Source organism: Passer domesticus, chromosome 2, assembly GCF_036417665.1.
Source record: "Passer domesticus isolate bPasDom1 chromosome 2, bPasDom1.hap1, whole genome shotgun sequence".
In the NCBI taxonomy this organism is placed as follows: domain Eukaryota; kingdom Metazoa; phylum Chordata; class Aves; order Passeriformes; family Passeridae; genus Passer; species Passer domesticus.
In genome coordinates, this window is record NC_087475.1 from 87,028,193 (window position 1) to 87,042,052 (window position 13,860).

At 43.8% G+C, this 13,860-nt stretch overlaps 1 protein-coding gene across 9 annotated transcripts in view; it reads left to right on the forward strand.

Moving 5' to 3' along the window:
* Positions 1-13,860, forward strand: part of PAK1 (p21 (RAC1) activated kinase 1) — a 147,676-nt gene that overhangs the window by 121,031 nt on the left and 12,785 nt on the right. For 8 of the 9 annotated variants that reach the window (XM_064409768.1, XM_064409766.1, XM_064409769.1 and 5 more), the window contains exons 2-6: positions 3,587-3,795; positions 4,398-4,501; positions 5,265-5,358; positions 10,867-10,926; positions 12,601-12,699. In XM_064409768.1, the coding sequence (XP_064265838.1) occupies positions 3,613-3,795; positions 4,398-4,501; positions 5,265-5,358; positions 10,867-10,926; positions 12,601-12,699 (540 nt within the window). In that variant the 5' untranslated portion in view covers positions 3,587-3,612. The remainder of the gene's footprint in view (positions 1-3,586; positions 3,796-4,397; positions 4,502-5,264; positions 5,359-10,866; positions 10,927-12,600; positions 12,700-13,860) is intronic. The other variant, XM_064409771.1, reaches the window with a different exon arrangement.

Genomic DNA, 13,860 nt, shown 5'->3' on the forward strand with positions numbered 1-13,860 from the left:
GTCCCTGAAGCTGCTCAAAGGCTCCCCTTTACCAGGTGAGTCCTGTATGCCCAGAGGGAGCAGAAGCCTTGGATCAAATCATGGTCTGGGAATTGAAAAGATAGTTTCTGCTTTGGACAAGAGCTCACTGATATTTCTTCCTAAGATCTAATCTCAGCCTACCTCCTTTCAGTCTGAAGCCATTCCCTCTTGTCCTGTTACTCCCTGCCCTTGTCAAAAGTCCCTCTCTAGCTCAATAGTAATCCCTTTAGGTACTGGAAGGTGCTACAGGGTCTCCATTTACATCTTCATTTATTTGAGTGGAGATATGCTAGAGAACATCTGTCCCCTACTTGACAAGATAAAATTTCAGTCCCAGTTTATTGCCTTTGTAGAATTCTTTGCCCCTTTGCAGGCTTCAAAGGAGCAGCTGAGTCAGATCACTCTGTCTGTCGGGGGCTGGGAGAGGAGGGAAAAGGTCTCTGGAAAGAAAAAAGGGAAAGGATAGGAAAAGAGGGATGGATGGATGGATGGATGGATGGATGGATGGATGGATGGATGGATGCCCGCAGAAGCTAGAGTTTAAAGCAGGGGACAAGTTATGTTTTTCCCAGTCTCTTGATACTGAAAGGTGTTATTGCCATAGTGATACTGCTTGGGCAGCAAGGTTAATGGGGATTCAGGGGATGCCAGAGAGAAAGGCATCTTTTTTTGCTCTTCTTTGGCCAGCCTGATGTTCTTGGGAGAACTGGAGGCTGGTGGAGGGGGTTGTGGACAGCAGGTTGTGTTTGTCCCTCCCTTGTTCCCCAGGCTCTGCTGCAATGAGCTGTCCCTTTCCCAATAACACATGGACTTGGAGAGGTGACTTCATTGGAAAGACTAAGGCAGGAGACAATGAAATTCTTAATTATAGTGGTGTCCTAAGTACTCTGAGATGAAGCTCTAATACTGCCCAGAGAAATTTTGGATGCCACATTCCTGGAAGTGTTCAAGGCCAGAGTGGATGGCACTCTGAGCAACCTGATCTAGTGGAATGATCTTTAAAATTCTTTCCAATACAAACAATTCTGTTGCTGTGTGATGAAGCTGAAAACACCTTTCCCTTTCTGCTGGGGTTGAGTCTAGGGTAAATTATTTAAGCATTCAGAAGCTCAGGGCCAGCTGATGTTTGATACATGAGAGAAACTGGATGCTGCAGGTATCGAGTAGCCTGTGCTGTGGATGAACAGGTGTAACCTGGACAGACTGTGGCTACTGTGTGCCAAAACTCATGGGAATTGCCACAGAAATCCCAAATAGCAGGTGACTGTGCACTCCATACAAGGATACTCTCCAGAGGAGGAAACATGACCTACAAGGAAAGACTAGAAAAGCTGGGATAGTTGAGGCCAGAGAAGGTTTAAGAGGAGACATCTGTATGTGAGTACTTGTAATACCTAACAGGAAGAGTTTAAGATGCTCACTGTATCCATGATAAACAAGGCATGAAGTAATGTCCATAACTGTAATGCAGGGGACAAGACACTGGGAAAAAACCTGCCAGCTTTTAATTATAAAGCAAGTTAGGACTTATTCAGCCTGTCTTGAGAGATGGTGGGATCTCCATCACTGACAATTTCATGTGGGGTAAACTAACACCTAGGTTTAACACCTGGCATATTGCTGTAGCCAGACAGATGATGTGGGCAGTGTTCCAGGATCTCCATAATCTATTTTCCTGTCAAATCCAGTGTGCTCATAGACAAATATTGATGTGTGAGCCTTGTACCACACCCGGGAATGTGAGTAACCAACCTGATGACAGCAAACCTTATGGGCTTGCCTTTGACAGCAAAACTTACGGGTTTGGTCCAGGATCCTGAATTCCTATTGCTGAAGGAGAAGGGCTGAGCAAGAATGGATGCTGTGCTTTGGTGATAGAGGAACTCATATTTTGGGGGATCCTTTTAGGAGGTAACAAATATTGTAGTCCCATGGCATGTGACAATCTTCTGGTAAGAACTCTGAAGGCTCATATATTCAAAATATATTCAAAAGCTGTGGCTGTTACTTGGTAATTGCTGGGTTTATGCTAGGTGTGCTTTAGGCCAGCTGATGAAACCAGCCAGATCAGCTGTCATCTGTGCCACATCCCCCCAGCTCTGCTCTGGAATTCTAGAGCAGGATCTCCATCCTGCCACATGAGATTGGCATCAATTTTTTACTAAGGGTGACTTGCTGGTGCCAGGATCTGGCACTGCTGATCTTCTAGGGATGGCTTGACCCCACCAGATCCAAGTGTGTGTGATTCCCTATGACTGTCCTGGATGGACAGACAAATCTGTCTCAGGAAGGCATTTAGGGCATGACATTCTTAGTGCTGCATAATAGTTACTGGTCCAAACTGAACCCCCTTTTTGTTTCCTTTCCATCCTCTTTCCTTGTACTCCAGCTGCCAGTAGGCTGGGCATTTGGAAAGGGTATGAGGGGAGTGTCTTTTCTCTTTTAACTTGTGTCTGATGTCTCTGATTTGTTCGTGCTTTCTGCAAACAGGTCAGTTTTTTGGATGTGTCAGTCTGCAAGGATTTATGCACTGATTTCTTCAAAGTCACACTGGGATCTGAGTAATTTCCAAACCCTTTACATGTCTGTTTCATCCATGTGTATAGTGCAGCAAACTGTTTATTCTTCTTCTTAAATCATTGTTATTACATCTGAAAAAGCAGGGAAATCTCGAGTCTTAAGCTGGGATTTTGCAGCAGGTGTTCCAGGATTTGAACGTGGTTGATGTGGACTCAATGATGTGATGGCACTTTTAACACTACAGAAAAAATCTTTGACTAACTCGACTCCAAAGAAGAGCTGTATAATGGGGCTTCTTTACATGCCCCCACAAAACTGTTTTCCTAAATCCTTCCTTGAAGTCTTGGTAGTGCCCTGCTGGGTGAACCACTCTTCACCTAGCACTAGTCCCTGTGCTGTTTGCTTCACTGTAACTACAATGGTTGCAATTTACCACAAAGTTTTTTATTTTTAATTATGGTTATGAATAGATCTCCTACATGTACATCCTTGCAGTTGGTCTTTCTACACTTGAAAATCTGTACCAAGTAAAGTTGTTTCAGCCAGGTAATAATTATCTCTTAAGAGATCAGTCTCTGCAGTGCTGCAGTTTTGCCAGGATAAGAGAGCTGTGTACCTGGGGGGGAGGGTTTAGTGCCTTTTTACATGAGCTAGTTAAACTGATAGCATGTTTCAAACAGGTCACAGTGATGCTGAATAATTCCCATAGCTAATCCTAGATTCAGGTTCATGTGACATAATTTGAAATGTGCTTAAGTTAAGGAATTATTTTCCCAGAACCTCCTGTATAGGAGGCAGAGGTAGACCATCAAAGGTGACTCAGAGTACCTAAGTTACAACCAGTGGCACCACTGACTACTAAGAGGATTTGCAGTGACCATCCTTCTTAGCTGAACATCTCCCTTTGGTATACAAAATTAGTTGGGATGTTCTCAGCATCCTTTCCTGCTGGTCTCAGCATCTGCTTGGGAAAGCTTTCTCTCCTTTCTCAAATATGGAAAGCTTACCCAACAGTCTCCCTGTTAAACGTGTGTTCTTGTTTCAGGAGGAAGATGAGATAAAGCCACTCAGATGGAGGCCAGGCCCACCACCCTCAAGAGGCTGAAGCTTGGGAAGCTGAAGGTGGTCCGTCGGAGCCTGCTACAGAGGTACGAGCAGCAGCCCTTCATCTCCTGCCTGGCTGGTTTCTACAGCTGCCGCTGGAAGCGGTACCAGCGCGAAAGGACCGAGCCTGGGAAATGCTGCTGCAACATGGTAAGTGAGCTCCAAGCCAGCACAGACTTGGATTTCTGTACTGGGGCAGGGAAGTCTAAACAGACAAGGGGTTGACGACACAGAATCCCAGCCCAATATCATTTGGCATCTGCTGGGATCTATTGGGCTGTTTAGATTTTGCTCTAAATGCTTGATGAATTGCTGCTTCTCTGGCAGGTTCAATTTGTCTGTGCCACCACACAGCTAATAAATGTGGACTTTGCACCAACCTCTCCTGGCCAGTGAAACATCTCAAAGCCATAGAATCAAATTAAAGAAGTAACATTAAGGTTGGGTGGGCAGTAAGAATTGTAAAGAAGGTTGCTCTACAGTGCAATTTCCTCTCATGTGAAGTAGTTAAAATCCCATTCATTTGGGAAGTAATGAGTTTTCCACGAGAGTGAGTAGTAGAGAGTATGCTTTTGAGGACATTTTCCTGGTTACAACGGACAGGATGGGAATTCCCCTCTATATTTACTTCAGTTAGAATTCCAACACCAAGCTACATATGTTTAGGGACAGTCTGAAAGTACCTGCCATTTGCTTTGATTGCTCTGGGCTGGCCGTAGCTCTGACTGCTTGTCCTTCCTCTCCCTCTCCAGCGGGAATGCATGTTTTTCCCATTGCTCGTTGCAGCTTTCTGCTTTTCTCTGGTCTTTCTGTACACGTGGGGTGAAGGTAAAAATGACTACAACAGCTTTGACTGGTAAGTACCATCTTTTCCCCCTCTTCCACCCCTTTGGCCAGTCACTGGGATGACTGGGAAGGGATGAGCACCCTGTGGGGCAGCTCTGGTGCAACAGGGCACTTTAGTCATGGAGCAAAGATTTGGCACCATAAACTCTTGGTTACAGCATCCTAACTGAATGTCCAGTGACTCTGGAGGTGCCGAGACTTGGTCTTTGCTTGGGTACAATTTTTAGGTGTAAATGTGAAATTAGGAGAAAGAGGAGAATCATCGTCACAAAAATTGTGAATGGAAGGGACTAAATAATGTTTCCTTCTCTGAGTTTTTCTTTTCCTCCTTCCCTTTCTCCCCCATTCCATGTCAAGAAATATAGTGGCTGGAATCAGAGGCATTGCACCAGCTATCTCACTGAAAGAGAATTCCGTGTTCCCAAATTCAAAAGTAAGAAATAATCATCAGGGATTTATGCATATCTTTTCCTTCTGTACTACGTAGGCAACAGTTATGCAAATCTGGCCCCTAAAATTAAATTAAAGCTGCTCAAATATTATGGGAAGGAAAGGTATAATAATGTGTTTTAGTCTGATGGTTGATGCAATCAGGGATTTTGGGAAGGAGGCTCCTAATCACTTTTGCATGTTACAGCATGGGCTATTTCTCTACCTTTCTTTGTTTTATTGCTTAGAAAATTTCAGAATTTCAAGGAAGAAGGCTGTTGGTCCTCTCTAGTCCACATGCTAACCAAAAACACTGTTACAGTTTTAAATTGGTTTATTTTTAGGTATAACTATGGGAATCTGGGCTTCTGGTTTCTCTGGTCTCTTGTTATCCTGATTGTGGCTGCAGTCTTGTTCGCATACATCTCACTGTTACTGGTAAGTAATGCTGACCTTGATTTGTAGTCCTGAAAGGTGAACATAGGGGTGGCTTTAATGTGTCAGACCAAAGCTCAGTCTAGTCCTCCATATGATCCTTAGACAGTGAAAGTTGGGAAATGATCTGGAACACAATGAGCATTTACAGTACTTTCTCCCCGTATCTACCTGCAAATGACCAGTTTCAGCTCAGGAGTCTCTGAGCCAGGTGTCGTTTCTGTGATTTCTTTCAATGATTTCCCTTTGATAAATGCATACAATTCCTCCTTGAACCCAAGGAAAGCTGACCCAGCAGTGTGTGGATTTCGCTTTAGAGGGAACTAAAAATTGTTGCTTTGGCAGCAGGGAAATATGGGGCTCTGAGTCATGTGGTGGTGGTGATATGTCATCACAGCTGAGTTATGCTTCTAATCCTGGATAAAAAGATCTACTAGAGGAAGGAGAACAGAACTTTTTCACTTGACTGACTCTGATTTGCTGGAGGATTTTCTCCAGGTAGAGGCTGTAGATGTGGTCACAAAACACTGCTGAAGTTTATGCTGAAAGAGGTTCCTGAAATCTTCACTTTTCCAAATCCTGTGAAATTTTCTGATATAATGTCTGCTTTAGTTAGGGAAACATACCAACCCCAAAATGTTCCTAAAATTTCTACTTAATCATCCTTTTTCTTTGTTCTTCCCCTCATAAGAAAGCTCTCAAATAAAGACAGATTTGCACCTGTTTTTCCACCTTCTTCATCCAGAGCTATAGGCCATGAATTCACTTTGACTGCAGGCACTAGAGTTCACATCAGTCCCTTGCCTACTCTGACTTTCATTTGGAAATGCCAGGTGCTGAAGGTGAGGTTATGGCTTTGTCTCACCTCTGTGACCAAGACAACCAGCTTTTATCATCCATTCCTGCTGTCCTTACCCATTCCCTGATGTGTCATCATACAATCAGTCTGTAAATTGCTCATGACAGGGAACCTCCTTTGGCTTTGTCCATGCAGTACCTAACACAATTGGTTTCTGGGGTGCTTTTTTTCCTGATGAAGTACAAATAAATAGAATTTGTATTCTAGTGCTAGTGATAAAAACCCCATAGTGATAAATAGGACAGGTGCTTGTTCATGCCCACAGCGATCAAGAGCATTGAAAGAGATGTGGATTGACTGAGCTCTGAAAGGGACTAACAACAATAATTAATTAGAAGGATTTTGCAACACCATGGTGGCTCCAGGGCTCATGGGCTATTATTCAGCAAAGCCTACCTGGCTTTTGCAGGGGCCATGGAGTAGTGTGGGTAGTTTGGTGGTTGCAATACTATTTCGGGCAACTCAGAGCTTTGCCAGAGATGCCCATATGACACGGATACATCTGAGATGGTGCTCAGCAGGCTGTGGATTTGGAGTCAACCTCAGGATCACACTAACTCATCATAGCCCATGCTAGAAACTGGCTTTACAGAATTTCCTGGGCTTAAAGAGGCTGAAGACCCCTGAGGCTGATGTGTCAGCTCGGTCATGCTCTGTCTGAATCCAAATGTCAGCCAGTGTCCAAGTAGTGGATTTTCTTTGAGCATTTTCAGGTTTTTGTCACTATGGATATGGTGACTACAAGCTATCAGAGCAGGTGATGGGCAAAGTAAAGCCAGAAAGGAAGATGGAGGACATGAAGTGAAATTGGTGTCCTACACAGTTTCCTTCAGTCCTGGTCTTACTCTTTATTATGTAGCTACATCATCCTCTTCCTCTCAAGCCTCTCAGTTCTGTCTAACAAGGCTAACAATATTTGCCTTCCTCAGAAGGGTGAGCATGGATAAACCTGAAAGATTGCAAGTAGTCTGGATGGTATCAGACAACAGGAGAAGCACTTCAGAGGTTCCTCTGCTCCAGGAACAGCCCCTGCAGGGAAGGTCCATTTGCTTCTTGCTTTTATGAAGCGGTTAAGTGACCCATCCAAAGCTGTTGGGTATTTCTCAGGACACTTGTCCTGCCTGACAGCCTCAACATGCCAACATGTCCTTTGTAGCAAGACCGCTGCATGCATCCATGCTGGGAAATGGTTGCTGGGGGTGTGATGCTGCTACTTAAATGTTACTAGGTCTTGAGGGAAAGCGGGGCAAGGAAAGTTATCACTGCCACCACTTACGCTCCTGCTATCTGAAAACATGAAGGGTATTGTAGCAACTGTGGCTGGGCAAAGCTCATCCTAGCAGAGCTCTTTCAGAGGAGGACTCTACCAGGAATCCACCCCTCCACCAATGTTTGCAGAGCTTCCCTTTCACTGAAGGCTTTGATGGACCACCCAGCAAAACACTGGGAGCATCACAGGCTGGTAAGAGTAACTCAGCCCTTCCACATCTAAATAAGTCATTCAGTGTGGGAACTATACCATAGGTGGGTTGTTCTAATATATTTCAGAAAACTGATGGCCAAATAGGTTTCTGCCATGATGAATTACATCCCACATTCTGGTTGAACAGTGTTGGATGGAGAGTACCTTCACCTAGGTGATGTTTTCTGGTGGTGTTTTGCATGAACAGCCCATCACATCATGGAAAAATGTGTGATGGAAACTGAACACCCTGGTCCCTTGCTGGAGCAGAAAGATTTGATATCAACCAGTAGCTGGTCTGGTTTTGCATGTGAATACCATACCCTCTCTTATTGATGGCGCCCAGCTGGAATCTGCAAGCCTGCTTCCATGACCTTATTGTGACCCACTGAAGCATACAGACTTCTGCCCACCAGGCACAAGTGGTTGAAGAAAATGCTGCACAAGAAAGCGCTGTCTGGACAAATATGCTCTCCATCCACATGCATCATTGTAATTTGTTCACACAATCAATTTCAATTAATTCAATTGTTCAACCACTCCCCAAAACAATTTTCTCATCCCCATTATGGCTAAAAGGTTAAACTGAGGGGTGTAATTACAGAACTGTTTATGCTCAGTGGAGAAGAAAAATCTTTTCTTGTATAGTCTTTCAAATCCCAGCAGATAACATTTGCCTCTCTGCAATTCAACCATGTTTTTTTCTAAGGGTTGTGAGAGGGTGACTTCAGACTGTACAAAGTGAAGAGGTTCAGATGTGATGTGACCTCTTCACTCATAGATGGAGAAGACACAAAATAGTACATTGACACTGAAATCCAAACTGTGACCTCAAAAAACTCCATCCCTAAGAGACTGGGGTACCAGACAAGTTCTGAGTTTTTTGCCATAAAGTGAATTAATCCAGCTGCTGTGAACATCTGAGTGAGCAGATGTTTCAGGTGAGCCAAGTGTCTAAGTGCCTGCTTGCATTTCCTTGTAGTGTAGGTTCAGAGCCTGCCCACACCTCACCAGAAGTATTGAGATGATTACAAGGTAGTTCCCATGCTGAAGTAGAGTGGAGTTAAGCAGCTCCTGTCCATGCTTTGCAGAAAAACCTTGTGGACATGCAGAAAGAGGGAGACAAAAATTAAATTCTCATTGCAGTGAATTCATTTCTCTTGACACTGGGAAGCATCCCTTAATCCCCATTTTGCAGGTAGAAGGTGGAGGGGAGACACTTCCACACCTCATTTTAATGAAGAGAAGAGTGCAAGAGTTGGCGGTTGTAAGATTCTGGGAGATTATGGGATTGGCAAGAGGGATCTTCACTCTAACCTTGGCAGTATTAGTCAGAAACACACTGATTACCTAAGCCCTCTGTACTTATATTAGACAATCCCAGAAAGTGTGTGGAAGTAATTTGGAGTAGACAGACCAGTAAGAAGACATGAGGGAATATCATAAAACAGTATGAGCGCAGATTTAGGTTAAAAATTAGGGGAAGGTTTTTCACCCAGAGGAATGTTGGGCACTGGAACAGGCTCCCCAGGGAAGTAGTCATGGGACCAAGTCTGTCTGAGTGCCCTGAGTTCAAGAGTATTTGTACTATGCTCTTAGGAACATGGTGTGATTCTTGATGTGATTTTGCACAGGGCCAGAAGATGGACTTTGATAATCCTTGTGTGTCCCTTCTGGCTCAGAATGTTCTAAATATTTGGCTTTACTGTATGCAAGGACCAGGTCTTTGTGTAACATCACTTGCAGCAAAGGAGCAGAGTGGCTTTTTGCTCTCATTTTGTCACCCTGAAATAGCTTGTTTTCTTGGGGCTGATTTAAGATATTTAGCAGTACTTCAGTTCTCTCTCAATTGCTCCCATGTTACTCATCCTGTACTGGGTGCAGGAAACCAACATGTCAAAAAGCACTTACATTCACTGCTGAGTTTATCACAGAATTGTAAAACAATTTGTGTTGGAAGGGACCTTCAAGGTATCTAATTCCCATCCCCCTGTCATGGACAGGAATGTCTACTACTAGACCATGTTGCTCAAAGCCCCATCCAACCTGGCCTTATATCTTGCTTCAAATCAGCATGATCCTGGAAAGAGAGTGTGTTTGTAAATGGAAAGGAAACAACTTGCAGTCGAGTTTCAAGAGAAAGACCCTCTTCCCCAAAGTCTATTTATCTTGGTTTCATACAATCCCACTATCTTACAGTCTGGAGGGACTTGCACCATAAATGATCTTCCTCAGTGGAGCACTGATGTCTACGAACAGATATTTTTCTCTAAGCCCTGATACCTGGTGATACTGGTCCCAAAATGATCCTTTATAGTGGTTAGGAAGTTTCCCCAGGCATTTAGACTCCTGAGCATAGACCTCTGCATTTTCACAGCAGCAAAGTGTTTCTTGGAGTAAAGTTAATCTCCAGACTCACTGGTTACTTAGGTATGGAACTATGTGAAGAAGTTCTGCATGAGAACCATGGGCTGACTTGCCTCATTCTTGGCCTGCTGGTGTTCAAGGCATCTCAGGTTGTCCTCTGTCCTGGCTGGGGTTTGCAGCATGCTTCACAAGAACCGTCCCCAAGGGCTCCATCCAGCTTGCCATCAGTTGGAAGACACATGCCAGCCATCAAAAACTGGAGTCATTTAGTCCTCAAGACACTTTTCTCCAAGACAGGTCTGAGATGTGCCTGTCTCTTACATTCCCTGTGGTAAATGTGGAAAAATTGCCTTTTTTGCTGTCTGCTCTGTACTTTTGAGCTGGTCTGAGGCATTTTTTATTCCCTGACTTCTCTCCTGTGGTTGATATGCCTCTAATCACAATAAATGCATATAAAATAGTAAAGGTTAGTGCTGTATTGGTTTATACAATAATAATTGACCCTGGCCATCATTCCTCTTTTAGAGTCTTTCCTCAAAAAATGTCATTGTAAGCAAGTACCCCAAAGTGCCCAATTATCTGTTACCTGGGAAAATGTCTTTGATCCTGAAGGGCAGTCTTGGTATGTGCTTGGCCATTTCAGAAGCATTTTTACCGTAGCACTAAACTTTTCTCTCCATACACCTGTCTTGCAAACATTGACACTGTGCAGGAAGACCTAGTGTAAAGTAACTTCCCAATGCAAAATTAATTCCAGAAGTGCGTCACGGGCACAGGTCACACCTTCCACCAGGATGCATACAATCTCTTCTTGATTTCCCAGGTCCTCGCGATGTGTTTGCTTGCAGAAGGTCAGCAGCTGTACCTGCACTGGAGTCACAAGGTGGGGAGAGTCAGGCCTTTCTGGTAACTCTAATCTATGCTTTTAATTGAGTCTATTGTGTTTCTTTGCACAGAAAACCTCTTGGACTATGGGAGAGAAGGAAGAGAGGGAAGAGGTTAATCTTATGAGATTGAGATACCCATGAAAATGATATCTCCACCTGAGCTGATCGCTCACACTCCTTTTGAACTCAGTGGAGGGAAATGAATCCTCTGAGGATGCAATTCATCCAGCTGGTCATAGGCCTCTAAATTAAGATGAGATGAATCAGACTTTTTTCTCTCACTGACTCTAAAAGGTGGCTGCAGTGACTCATTCAGGTGAAGATGTCTATATTTGACACATCTACATCTGGTAATATGAAGTCAAAAGCAACGTTTTCATGAGAAGCATTGCATGATTTTCTGGATCAGACCCAGCAACAGTGTTTGCTCTCTCCACAGGAGAGAAAGATGGCTTTTCCAAGGCATCCTGGTGCCTTATGCCTTTTGGTCTTTGGGTGGTTCCCTGGGAGTGTTCAAGACCAGGCTGGATGGGGCCCTGAGAAATCTGATCTAGTGTCCATGGCAGGGGGGCTGGAACTAGATGATCTTTAAAGTCCCTTTCAAATCAAATTGTTCTGTAGTTTTTAATTCTAGGATTTGGGAAATGCCTTTTGGAGTTTTGAAGGCACGGAAACAAATTATCAAGGACTTGTTGCTATAAAATTATGGGTTAGAATAATCTTCCTTAAGTAATTTTTGAGGCTGTGTGAGGCATTTAAAAATGCTTCTTTGTCCATGCAGTTTAGGGTAGGATGCAATGCAATTGCAAAAGCTGCAGGGGGAGGGAATAGCTGAACATGCTTGATCCTGTGCTTCTTCATTTAAGTAATGGTTCCAGAAGAACCAGAAAGTTGTAGAACAATTTGTAAAAAAACAATCAACCAAAAAAAAATTTTAAAATAATAATAATAAAAAAGAGGCATTCTTGGGTGCAAGGGATTAGGGATAGATTACTAAAGTATTGATCCACAGAAGATCCCCTGAAGAATGTTTAGGGCCTTGGTGCAATTACCTTTACTTGTCAGCAGAAAGATGATATACCAAGAAATGTCTGCCATTACCAAATAAGAAGCTGAAGAATTGACTGAGGCATTGCCTCACGTTTTTGGTTAAAAAGTGCTTTCATCTCTTGATTATGGGAGGGTTTGTTATTGCTGAAACCTGTTACAAGGCACCTCATAGAGTAAGGAAGTTGTGTTGTTGTCCCTTTTGAGTGGATTTTGTCACTTCTGAGTTTAGAAGTGGTGGATTCCATCTGCAGGTTAGGGACTTAATGTAAGCTGATCACCTAGGCTCCATCTATATCAATAGAGAGAGAGAGAGGCATATTCCATCATAGTGGAAGCAGGAATGGATCATCTCTGAAATTCCTCTTTCTCCACTGATTACAGACAGAATCCTGAGAGATGACTTAGTTGGGTATCCAACTCCTGAAATCAGTCCTGCCATACTGATAGCATTGTGGATTTGGTTTTAGACCTGTTGGATCTCTCTGCCTCTGAACTGGCAGTCAGTCTCATGCATCTGAAACAATTTTTCTAGCTGCTTAAATTAGCCGTGACTAGGATGGATGGCATATCCTATGCAAAAATGCTGAGGCTGATTTATGTCTTCTTTGTGTACCTCCCAGATTGGTACTTTTCTTGTCCTGGGCTTCTCTATCGCATCCCTATTTGCATTATCCATACTCTGGCGAGATCACCGGAAAACTGTCCGCCTGTCATTCCAGGTAAGAGGGCTTAGGAGGTCTATTTGAAAGAGCAGCTTGTTTAAGGGAGTATTTTGTGACAATTGGCAGAAGATACCCTGTATCGTGGATGCTTTTCACATGGTCTTTGTTAGCAAGGTATGTCCTGAGAAAACTTTTATTATGACTTTACATTTCCCAAGGTTGAGTTTCAAGCTATGTGATTTAACACATCCCACTTTGGAAAGATATAGAAAATTACAGCCCTGTTTTCTTTTCCCTCCTCAAAAATTTAGGTGTACTGTTAAATTTCAGGTGTCCAGGGCAGGTAAATCAGACCCCTTAGGCTGGTAGGTTTGCTGAAGCATGAACTTTCTCCCTCATCCCAATCTGCTGGTACAGCACAGTTTCAGTCTTTTGTGACTCACAAAAGCTTAATCTTCTGAGAGCATGAGCACATTGGGTTTTTGGGAGCAGGTGGAGAACGCTGGTGTCAGGTGGGACGAAATGCTGGATGCAGGAGGTCAGAGTTCATAGTTGCTGGCCTCCTCAACTCTCACCAGATCTGAAGGTGGAGGCAAGAGCTGTCCAGTGCTGCTCAGTGTCTGAGCATCCAGGTCCCCACTTGTATTGGGACGGAAGAAGCATGTAGCCTTTGACTGCACAGCTGCTTTGCAGGATCCAAACCACTCTACAGTTCTATGATTTCATGCTGTTTGGCTCTGCTACCTCTCCCCTATGTGACTTGGTGCTTGTGAAGGCTGGGAGCACAATGCAAGTAGACTGGCAGAGGAATTGAAGATGTGGTGTTCGTAGGGAGTGGTTAATTGCACATTCCTGTTCTACAGGTCGCTAACCACTGGGTTATCCACTGGCAAAGGTAATGAGAGACCATCAGCTTCTCCTCCTCCTGACAGCCACCAGGGGATGTGGATGAGGAGAAAGGGACACAAGAGCCTTTGTTCCCCAAAGGTGCTGTTTATTTCAGGTGTCCATGCCCTTTGAGATGGCCTCCCATTGCTGTTCTCAAAGGACATGAACCTCTTGTAGATACTGTGCCATGTCCATTAGGCCAGCAAATATATCTCAAGTATTCTAGACATCTCAGATGGCACCTCTGCTTTCACGACTGAATCCTGTTTCTGGTCAGGAGATGTTGGTATCAGGTGTCCAGGGCAGGCAGTGTCATGTGCAGTAGCATGT